Source organism: Triticum dicoccoides, chromosome 3A (genome assembly GCF_002162155.2).
Source record: "Triticum dicoccoides isolate Atlit2015 ecotype Zavitan chromosome 3A, WEW_v2.0, whole genome shotgun sequence".
In the NCBI taxonomy this organism is placed as follows: Eukaryota; Viridiplantae; Streptophyta; class Magnoliopsida; order Poales; family Poaceae; genus Triticum; species Triticum dicoccoides.
In genome coordinates this window covers 502,708,060-502,720,098 of record NC_041384.1, presented here as the reverse complement: position 1 = coordinate 502,720,098, position 12,039 = coordinate 502,708,060, and the positions used below count along the sequence as shown (strand labels likewise).

Here is a 12,039-nt window from a genome sequence, read left to right as displayed (position 1 = left end):
AACGCACAAGCGCGGGAAATGCTCCTGGCCATGAGAATCGCACAAGAAAGCAGAGTTAACACCACAGGGAGTGGGCAAAAAGGCTCGAGCTTGTCTCTGTCTCCATGGAAAGAAATAACGAAAGAGAAAGGCATATGTCCATGCGCCCCATGGCTGCCTAGCAGCGAGCACCAGGGCACTCCACTGTCCACTCCACCGAACCACGCGCCCACCCGTGTCAACTCGGCTGGCGGTGGCTCGACACATCGCCGGCCAGATAAACACCTGCACTTCCGCCCCGGGACTCCGCAGATACCATCGATCGATTGATCCCCGGCGGGCTACGCAGTATAATACTCGCGCCGCCCATGGAATCGAAGGGCAGGAGGAATAAGCGCGGCAATCATGAGGCCACGACGGGTCAAGGGAAGAGCCAAACAAATATTCAGGCTCGACGAACAGCGAGGCGAAAACGACGACGAGGCTGTTTTGTTGCCAATATTGTAGAGAGCAAGTGATGGGCGCCAAAAAGGACCCTTCTGTCGCCTCGCTGCAGATAGGCACCTAATTCTGTTGAGGGTTGGCTTATTGTATGTGATCCGGTGGCGTCAGATGCAAAGAGGAGGTCAAGGGCGAGCGGGAATCCTATGCACCGTCGATTAAACAACCTCGCCACTACTACTACATGGGATACGGAAGCTGGGGGCAAATCCTATCCTCATTTCCTGTCCGGTTGGGGATTAGCTCGATCGGACGCGACTGATCGAAGACTCGGTGTCAAAGGTCTGCAGGCAGATTGGTTGGTTACTGTCGGATCGACACCACTGATAACATTGCATTTATTTTGTTTTAATTTAAAGGGGAGATCCGGGCAGCATTTTCAGTCTAGTGATCCCGTTGTTGGGAGTAGTAGGATTAGGCGGTCACTTGGTGTGGATACTATAGAACCGTAATGCGGTGGTGTTTGGTTTGCATTGCTGTGTAACACTCACATCATCATTCCGGTGCTTGTAGATACTATGATGTACTCTTCAATGGGTTCCAGTTGTTCCGGATGTGTTTGCTGGATCAATCACGTTGGTAGTTTCGTCAGATATCGCCAGTCTTTTCACGGGAGCTTCTACCGAGAGAGAAGGCAGCAGCTTCGCAAGACAAATCTAAATGGCCAACCATTGCCGCCAGCCCGCCATCCGTTGGAACATACGAGTGCGTTTCCCCTATTTTTTTTCCTGTGCATTTGTATCACGAAATGAATCAAGACTATTTAAAGAATCAAAGCAATCGACTAGAGAATAAAGGGTGAACAGGTGACTACAAATTTAACGTGATTACCAATTTTAGGATAACACGGATACAATAAATTCTTAAAATATGCGACTAGGTGAGAACAACCTATACAACAAGCAAGCAACAAGTTAAGCTGGGCAACAATTTAATTAGCAAGGCAGTAAGCATAGAAACTAAGTAAATGGACGAGAATGGATAAATCACAAGTGAGTTGAGGACGCGGAAGTTCACGCTCTTTGGGGCGCTCTTTGGGGAATACTAATCTTCATTGGAGAGGTGCCGAAGCCAAGGTTTTGGAACATCGACATGTGGCTCACCTTACCATCCTTTGAGTCACCCAACAATGAGCCTTAAATCACTCGAAGTTGGTATTGAAGGCGACTACTAAAGCTTTACAAACTCCTCGGAGCACACCATATGCAAGAAATCTTCCAGGCCTTGACTCGTACTACCTAGGATCCTCAAATCTCCAAGGGTAACAAATTTTGAAGATAAAATCGAGCAGAGAACACATATCCCACACTCGAATCCAAGCACTTGTACATTCGAAGAAGCCACCTGCTATTTCACTCAAGTTCGATAACTCGCCAATGGATTTTAAAAGACATGAAAGGCTCTCTCCTGCTATCAAGAATAGATATGGGGAAATTAGGTCTCCCAGTCAAATCCCATCCGAAGGTTTAAACTCCTGTATTTTCTTGCCATTGAATAAAGCTGATAACTTGACTAACCTCACCAGATTCATAACAATGGCCACCCACCTCTTTGTGAATTCCAATTTCAACATTATTGCGTGTAAATAGTCTCACTCAACTCAATCATATGCCTTCGACATATCCAGTTTTAATGCACTGCTTTGTACCACATCATATTCTTCTTTGCTTTGTTCCTCTTCATAAAATGAAGACACTCATAAGCTGTAATTATGGTATCCGTGATGAGTCTGGCTGGGACAAAAGTAGACTGCTCCTCTGAGATGATATCAGGTAGCACTAATTTCAGCCTCTTAGGTATGACTTTGAAAGCAATTTTGTACAACACATTGCAAAGGGAAATAGGTCTAAAGTCTAAACTGTGGCAATGATGTGGGGTTCTTTACCTTTACGTGAGAAGAGAAGTGACTTTGCGTGAGCAAATGAATGGGCCAAAAACATGGAGACCACGTGTGCAGGGAGAGGGTTTTCTTCCACATGAGGGGTTGTGCATGTATAGGGGAGGCTATGAATCGTTTGTTGCAAGACAAAAGGAGGTGTCACTTCAAGAGGCGCCCTCCCGTCGCTACTTTTGGGCCGACTAAAGTAGCTCCTTGCGTATTAGTGTTCTTTTGTTCTTTTGTTGAAATTTTGAAAAGAAGAATTCCATATTTCAAAACTGAAAATTACTTTTTTTAAATGAATTTCCAAAAGATTAACGCGGTGCAAAAAATTGTTGGTGTAGCTGTAGAAAAATGTTGATAGCATTAAAATTGTTCACATGCTTCAAAAAAGTGTACATAGCATTTCGAATAATTTTTTATACAATCTTAAAAATATTCGTGTCACTCAAAAACAATGTTTCGTAACACTCAGAAATGGGTGTTACATTAGAAAATGTTCGAATGTTCCAAAAAAATGTTCTGAAAATTTAAAACTGCTATATAAAATCTAAAAAAATCTTGGCATAGTTTTAATTTATTTTTATATAATTCAAATAAAAATTCATATTTGAAAAATGTTTAAAACATATTCGAAGAATTGTTCAAAACCATGTATTTGAAAAAATGTTAATCATGTATTTAGAAAATATTAAAGTTGTATAAAAAAGTTTTAAATGTGTATGAAAAAAGGTAGACATCAAAACATATTTTTGAAGAATATTAATCATGTATTTAAAAACTATTAATCTTTTTAGTAAATAAAAAATATTAATCATGTATTTAAAAAGGTCAAAAGCTCACGTCTCCTACAACCACATTGACGGGCCTGGCCTAGCGCATCAACAGGAGGCGCGTCCCTACAAGTGACTCACTCACGTGGCCTACAACCTCATTGACGAGCCTGGCCCAACGCATCAACAGGAGGCGCGTCCCCCTCCTAGCCAAACACACATTTCATCAGTGAACTTGATTTTATCAAGGTGATCAACCCCCCTTCGGTTCCTACAAGAACTGCCCAACCTAATGCTCCACCGTGGAAGCAACCGGCCGAAGGTTTTTGCAAAATACATGTTGATGATGCATTGCCAGCAGATGGCAAAACCGGTGCCTCTGCTGCGATCTGCAGAAATAGAGATGGAAGCTATATGGGTTCCTCATCTCTTGTTCTTCCTGGAACTACAAACCCAACGACTTTTGAGATGCTTGCTTGTCGCGAGGCACTGGCCGACTGGCGTTAGCTGAAGGTCTCTTGGTGTCGAAGATTGTTATTGCATGTGACTGCAAGACAATGGTGGATGATATTACGAAGGGGCGAGGAGACTCCTATGAGGCTATTGTAAAAGAGTTTTTAGTTAGATCTAGTTCTTTATTCAATTGCCTAGTTCCTTTTGAAGGTCACCACGTGTGGCTTATTTCTCCTCATGACCCAACTTGTATTCCCTTAAACATCATCAGTGATCAATAAAGTGTTGGCAAATCTTCAAAAACAAAAAAAAAAGAAACACACACTGGTCACAAATAATTTTTCTTTCACCTTCTCAATTCTCATCTTCATTTTCACCTTTATCTCGATTTTCAAAAAATGTTATAGAAAGAGCTTAAAATGTTTTTGTGTGAAACTAAAATATATTCACGAACTGTAAAATACACAAATTTATGAAATATTTATGGGTTTGCCAAAATAATCACAAATTTTAGAAGTGCCTGCGAATTTAAAAATATTCATCAATTTCAAAAATGATGCCGCATTATTAAAAAAAGTGCTGAAACGGGTATTTGTAAAAAACAATGTTGATTTCAAAATGGAAAAAGGAAGAAAACAAAAACAAAATCAGGAATAGGAAAAAGAAAAAACTAAAATAAAAACCGAGACAAAAAGATAAAACAGATATAGATAACAAAGAAAAGAAAAAACTGACGAAACTTTCTCAACCAAGCGGAGGTTCCAAAACTGCACCTATCTCTTTAGAAAACCGCCCCGGTGCTGCAGTAGCTCCACTGCTGCATGGGCCACCACTGTCGTATCGCTCGCAACGATCGACAAATAGGGTTACCTCAGTTCCAGATAAATACCGTATACAAAGACCAGTTTCTGCTGGGATATCAGCCTAGTGCAAAATCATGGATACTAGTAGGCATTTCAAACTTAGAAAAGCTACTAGGCTCATAAATGAACAAACAAGACGACAGTAAATGACAGTCAGAGTCGAACGGTCAATATTTATTTGCTAGAATAAGTCACTCTTGTATTTCTCTTCGGATACAGTCCTTCCCCTGGCACATCTAGTGGCTTTATGCAGTTTTTACATCAACTCTGAATGAAATTGAAACTCTTAGTGTTGAGGACAGTTAATCTTGTCAAGACTGGAGGGACTTGCTATAGCGTTCCTTCGCGAACGCCACAAAACGTTCTAGCCCATTGAAAAGTAAACCTTCCAGAAATGGTTTCAGGGCCTGGTGAAAAAGGATGGTTGGATTGCTCAACTTCATGGATTTGTGACAACGAAATATTAAAGCATGGAATACTGCAGAAAAAAATAATTATATGCATGCTCGTTTGCTACTTACTGATGCAACCGGGGTCAGAATTTCAGGAACTTCATAGGCCACTGTTAGCTGCACACAATGATGAAGGGAGATCAAGTTGTGAAGAAGAAGCAGCTCATTACAAAGTGTCAAATTCACAGTGCAGAATGCTCACTTGTACTCTACAAGAGGATGAACTCTTAGGGAAGAATCGGACAGCGCCCCTGCAACAAGTGGATTGCATTATGCCAACTTCCAAATAAATCAAAAGGTAGCCATCTCCATGGATCGAACACTAAGTGGGGACAAGAATAAAGATTGAAATAGGAGTCCGACAGAATTCAGTTAAGTTCAGAAGTCATGTTACTTTTTTCCCATTCTGCTTTCCAAACAATTACCTGAAAGGACCTCCAGCACATGCAGTAAAATTTCTATAAAATTCAGTTCTGAGATGCTATCAGGGGATGATCAGAATAATGCCGAGATTGATTTCTTTAATAAGTACTCTCTCTGTCCGCTCCACATGATATAGTGCGCATTGGTTTTTGCAAAAGCCAAACTTCACAAACTTTGACCAAGTTTATAGAAACAATTATCTATATCTGTAATATCAAATATATACCATATGAAAATATATTTCGTGATTAATATAATTATATTGATTTGACTAGATTTTGATAAATTTTCCTATAAACTTGGTCAAAGTTCACTAAGTTTGACTTTAAAAATATCTAATACGCACTAGGCACTATAGTCACTGATGGGACGGAGGGAGTACACTTGTAAGCTGGAACTTATCTATGTGCAGACAAGTATGTTAGGAACAAAGAGAAGGGGGAAATGCAGGATCTCCACGGAACCGGTTGAATCTTGGAATATGAATGACTCGTTGTAGAAATAAGATGTTTTCTCCTTCTCGTTGTATTTTAAGGTTTGCGGCAGCTGGGATTTTTTTTATTGTGAGTCACTTGTAATCACGGCAATCAAGAGCTGGGAAAGTTTTTTCTCCAGTCATCTGTGAGACTGGTTACGTCAATTAAGATATATTTTTTTGCCCCGCAAAATGAGTTTTTTTTTTCATTTTTGTTGTCGTGTTAGTAAACTACCTTGTTGTTTTCTTAATACTGTTTAAACTGTAATATATGTCTTATGTACATCCATGCTTCTGTAGGACTCAATGTCAGAACTTGCCTTCTAATCTTCCCTCAAAGGAACTTTAGAATCGAGGTGAAAAAGTTTGTCTATTCCACAAAATGTTGTGTTACCTCAAGATTCTAAAGAACTGTGCACCTATGCATGTGTAAATTCACTACCTAGCTCATCAGCGCACACGAGTCACAGACGTGCTTAATAGTACGATTTTGCATATAAATTTTTTAGTCTTAAAATCCCTCTGTTTGGATGTCAATATTGGGTTAATAAGCAAATCCACCAAATATACTCTATAGTAGCTACATGTTATGGCACTGCTAGAAGGAGGGCGTGAGGGCAAGATGGAAGGGATTTCCTTCTTAATTCTTGCTTGATTAGATTGATACATCTCCTCTCTTTATATAGAGAGGTTTACTTGACTCCCAAGCAAGGCTTACTTGACCCCTAAGCAAGCGACCCTTATCTCTAAAGACTAACGGGCTATACCGCCCGCCCAGGCCATTAGGCCCATTACGTACTCTAACACTACACCCCACCTAGACATGCAGCTTGTCCTCAAGCTGCAGCCTAACCAACTTATAATCATGACTCGACGCAACACAAACCTAACACCTAAAAACAAGCCTTTTACCTCTCGGCTTGTTTTATTACTCTCAACCTGAAATGGACTGGGACGATTTATTTTGGACCCCTTAACAAAAAGTGGACACCATCCGCACGTCGGACGTGCACGTGTACAGCCACCTGGATCCCATGGACACCATCTGGACAAAAGGAATGCATGTGTATGGCCACCTGGAAATGGTCGCAAGAGCGACCAGCAGAGGCGCCCTCGCGGTGGCTGGCGGAATGCAGTGGTGCTACGCGGTGCACTCCTGTCGGTGACACCCTGCCTTCTCCCCGCCGGACGGCTGTTGGTCTGCACCGCACAGAGAAGAGTGGAGGGCTTGCGATGGAGAATGACGAGGAGGGGTGCGCCCCCCCAACCGCCGATGTCGCAGACTTTGAGGTCACTGCCCGCGGGGAAAACAGCATGCCCAAGATCCCCGACGCAGCGGAGGAGATCGAGGTCCTTTCCACAGCGAAGCGCAGCTGGGAGGAGCGGCAGCTGCAGACCACGCATCTCCCGCACACGCCGACGCGCTAGGAGGCCGCGCGCAGCAGCCTGCAGCCTCAGCGCCGCCGACACGTGGCGGGTAGTGATCCAAGCCAGAAGTGGTGACGGCGACGGCGGGAACTTGATCTGCTGGATGGGGACGCCCTGGGGAAGCGGTAATGGCGACAGAGAGAACTTGATCTGGTGGATCGGGGCTCCCGCCGGCGCGGTCCATGTAGGGCCGGAGCTGACCGGCGATGGCTGCTGCAGCGGAGCGCCAGGCGCGGCGGAGGCCGCCAGGAGCGGCGCCTGCCACTGTAGCCAGCGCGGGGCGGTGGATGGCAGCTGCAGCGGCCCGGCGAGCGCGGCGGGGACGCCCTGGGGCAGCGGCAGCGGCTGCTGCGGCGGAGCGTCGGTCGCGGCGGCGGCCACTGCAGCCAGGGCGGGGCGGTGGATGGCAGCTGCTGCAGCCGCCCGGCGAGTGCAGCGGAGGCCGCCTGGGGCAGCGGCTGCCACGGCAGCCACAGCGGCGCGGTGGCGGCGATGGGCGGCGCAGCCGGGTGTGGCCCGTAGGACCCGGACAAGAACAGGCGGATCTCCTGGACCGCCTGGGTTAGGTCCCGCAGTGCCCCGGACACCTCCGGGGTGAGGACGGAGGGGACTGGCGCGACAGAGAATCCCGGCGCGGGCAGGAGCGGGGCGACGGTCGTGATGGTCGCCGAAGGCGACGAGGTGACTGGCAGCGGAAGAGACGGGTTGGGCGGCGGTGAAAACATGATCAAACCGAAGCTAGCTGATACCAAACTGTTATGGCGCTGCTAGAAGGAGGGCGCGAGAGGGCCGGCCGGGGGCCTTTTGCCCATGGCCGGGCAAGATGGAAGGGATTTCCTTCTTAATTCTTGCTTGATTAGATTGATACATCTCCTCTCTTTATATAGAGAGGTTTACTTGACTCCCAAGCAAGGCTTACTTGACCCCTAAGCAAGCGACCCTTATCTCTAATTAACCCTAAGACTAACGGGCTATACCGCCCGCCCAGGCCATTAGGCCCATTACGTACTCTAACACTACACAAACTGCATGCGTTTCCTCTTGGGTTCATTTCCGTCTTCAGTGTAAACCTTTCTATTGGCAGCTTGCAAGAATTCATTTATGAAGTTCCTTGTGTTTCTGTTTGTGATGCATGTAGCAGCCAGCCTGCCAGAGTTGCAAGGTAACAAACTATTAAGGTTGCAAGTTAAAAGCATTCCACAATAGTTGTGATTTTGTAAGCCTGAACATATTTTGTGTTTAAATTTTTACTACTCCCTCTGATCCATATTACTTGTCGCTGCTTTATGGATCAGAGGGAATAAAGCAGTGACAAGTAATATGGACTGGAGGGAGTACAACAAATTCAGTACTGAAGTTACAGTTGTACAACGGAGTAGGAAGATTACCCCTTGTCTTCCTATGGGGCGATGATAGAGAAGCAAACATAAGCGAGAGGAAGACAGACAAAGGGGTGAAGAGTGGTCATCGCAAGAAGCAGTAGAAAAACCATGGTGGATGTGGACAAGATGCACTAGGATAGAGTCGGATCCATGCACAGTAATCTTCACAGAAGAGAAAGAAGACGGTGTTTAACGCCGTCATTGTTGCTCTTGACAGACATGACTTTAGACACATGTACACGGAATAGGATGCTTTGGTCACTGTATGATGTGGTATGTTCTAGACATGGCCTTTCTGACCCTTGCTATGATTGGTACTTCTCTTACTATTTCCATTAGTTTTTATAAGTTTTCTTGAATGCTTGCTGTCATTCCTACTGCCAATTAACTTCTTATGATGACAGTTCCATGATACAGGGCATATACATTTTAAACAAGCTTAAATAATACAACGAATAAATAAGCGATTGCTAATTTTGGTATGTTAACTTGAGTCTCAGGTCAGACTCTACTTGCTTGTGTAAGCCAAGGTAGTATTCTCGCAAAATACACAGCAAGGTAATGTCCTGCTCTTTTCTACTAGTAAGAATTTGAACATCACATCATCGTGTTCTGATGCGAATGTTTATCATGTTGCCCAAGACAGTTACTAGCCCACCACATGATTTGTACATCAAAGGGGTTAAGGGGAAAGGGGGAGTCCTGTTGCCTATCATATGCTGGCAAAACATGAACCGTGCTGCAAGATCTACAAAATGAGTTGGCAATTTGGAATACTGATGTACTGACAAATATAAATAAGATGTCGTTGATTCTATCACCTTTTGAATTTCCCTAATTATGTGTGATTCGTAGAAGCAGTTGTTGGTTAAACAATTCAGGTAAAAGGCGGTGTTTCATATGCTGAAATAATGGATGCTGAAATAATGGCAAAGGTCAATTGAGAGCCTTGCAGTTGCTTTCCATGCTCTTGTAGTTTGAATTAGTTTTCTAATATTGTGGAACTGGCTACATTCAAGTTTCGATTAAAGTCTTCAAATGCCTGGTTGGAGAATTGCCTTCCATAAGTGTTCTGATAGCATGTTTATCTCCAAATATGAGATAAGCTGAATTTCTTATAATATCGAGAAAGGCCAGGCTCACAAATTGTAAGACTGCTGCATTTCCAGTAACCTCATTTTGTTGGGCTCTTTTTTGGTTTTTGCCTTCAATAGATACTACATGACATCTTTATATTGTGAATCTTGAATAGTTACTACTGTTGAAGTGTATATATGGATTGCCAAGCCCTTTCCATCAATTCAGACTTTTGGTTGCGTTGGCTAGTGCATGAAGCTTAACATGGTATTTGGGTCTGAGAGCATCTCCAGCCGCGCCCCCAACAAGCCCCCCCAGGCGACTTTTTACGCACCGGCGCCGAAAAAACGCCCCAGTCGCGCCCCCAAGACGCCGAAATCCGCCGGCTCGGTCCGTTTTTGGGCCCGGCGATCGCAGGCCGAACCCGCGCACTGGGGGGCGCGGGGGGGGCTCCGGCGCAAGGGAAAAACACGCCTGGCCCACACCGTCAGGCGAAAAGTCAAGCTAATTGTCCAGATTCGCCTCCCACCCCCCGCGCGCTCGGCAGCCACCCTGCCGATCCCGGCGCCGCCCACCGCCCAACACCGCTAGATAGGCCATTCCCTGCCGGAAAAAGAGAAGAGGTTTCGCCGCGGCAGCCTCTCCACCACCGTCCGGGCGATTTTTCCGGCGTTCTGGCCGCGTAGGGGCAGTGTACCGGCGGGTGTGCGCCCACCACGCCCGCAAGGTGTTCGGCGATTTGCCTGCTCGGCAATGGACTCGGACGACGAGGAGGCGCTCGCCGCGCTGCTGGAGGAGGAAGCCGATGCCGACGTCCAGGAAGAGGAACATCTCATGGTCTTCGCCGCCCTCGCCGGCCTGCTCGCGAGCAATGAAAAGCCGCGGCGAGGTGGCTCGGCGCCGGGGCAGATGAAAGCAAAGAACCGGCATCGTCTGGAAGGCTACTGCATGCTCTACTCCGACTACTTCGCCGACGCTCCAATGCACAGCGACAAAGTATTTCGGCGCCGTTATCGGATGAGCCGAAAGCTTTTCCTCAGGATTGTGAATTCCATCCGGGCGTTCGACGGCTACTTCAAGTGCAAGAAGGATTGCACCGGCAAACTTGGATTCACCTCAATCTAGAAGTGCATGACAACGATGAGGATGCTTGCATACGGAGCTCCCAGTGATTCACTCGACGACTATGGGCGCATGGCCGAGTCCACCACCATTGAGTGTTTCTACAAGTTCTGCAGGGCAGTGGTGGTAGTGTTTGGACCGCAATACTTGCGAACACCCAATGCGGAAGACACTGCTTGGATCCTAGCACAGAATGCAGCAAGAGGATTTCCTGGGATGCTTGGAAGCATCGACTGCATGCATTGGAAATGGAAGAACTGCCCATCTGCTTGGCAGGGGATGTACAAAGGCGCCAAAGGCGGTTGCAATGTGGTACTTGAGGCGGTGGCCATTCAGGACCTCTGGATTTGGCACTCCTTTGGTATGCCAGGAACTAACAATGACATCAACGTGCTGCAGTGCTCTCCTGTCTTTGCCAAGCTTGTTGAAGGTCATTCTCCTCCGGTGAACTTCGAGGTCAATGGGTGGCACTAAACAAGGGGTACTACCTAGCTGATGGCATCTATCCGAGATGGTCGACATTTGTGAAGACTATCTCAAACGCTGTGCCAGGAGGCAAGAAGTTCCAGTTTGCCAAGGTTCAGGAGGCTTGCAGGAAGGATGTCGAGCGGGCATTTGGTGTGCTCCAATCTCGATTTGTTGTTGTTCGGTACCCTGCTCAGACCTGGTCGAAAGATCAAATGTGGGAGATCATGACTTCTCGTGTCATCTTGCACAATATGATCATTGAGAGCGAGCAGGAAGAGCCAGTGTTTGACACTGAACCATACTACAGGCAGTGTCCTCTTGCCGAAGTTGATCACCAGCTACCGGCAACCTGGACTGCCTACCTCAATATGCGTCAGGAGATCCAAGACCCACATGTGCATCAACAACTGCAGCAGGATCTGGTGGAGCATCTATGGAGGATCAAGGGCGACGCCTAGCTCGACATGTGATGAAATATGAGTTTTTATTTGTTGAACTATATAATTTGTATTGAACTATTTGTTGTTGCACTATTTGTTGAACTATTTGATTTCTATTGATTTTCTGTGATGAACTGTGATAAAAAAATTATTTATGTTGAGAATTCACGCCGAACCACGCCGAATATGGGGCGATTCTCGCCGATATCGGGCCATTTTTCGCCGAAAGTGGGCCGAAAACTGGGCCAACATCGGCGCCTGGGGACGACGGTTGGGTGCCCAACCGCCCCCTGAGCCGATTATACCGCCGGCTCGCCCCCAGGC

At 46.0% G+C, this 12,039-nt stretch overlaps 1 protein-coding gene across 1 annotated transcript in view; it reads right to left on the bottom strand.

Annotated features, from left to right (window-relative positions):
• Window positions 1-4,587: 4,587 nt before the first annotated feature.
• Window positions 4,588-12,039, bottom strand: part of LOC119268811 — a 10,863-nt gene continuing 3,411 nt past the window's right edge. The window contains exons 5-7 of the mRNA XM_037550518.1: window positions 5,103-5,151; window positions 4,970-5,017; window positions 4,588-4,855 (exon numbers count right to left, since the gene is read on the bottom strand). Coding sequence (XP_037406415.1) covers window positions 4,760-4,855; window positions 4,970-5,017; window positions 5,103-5,151 — 193 coding nt within the window. The 3' untranslated portion in view covers window positions 4,588-4,759. The remainder of the gene's footprint in view (window positions 4,856-4,969; window positions 5,018-5,102; window positions 5,152-12,039) is intronic.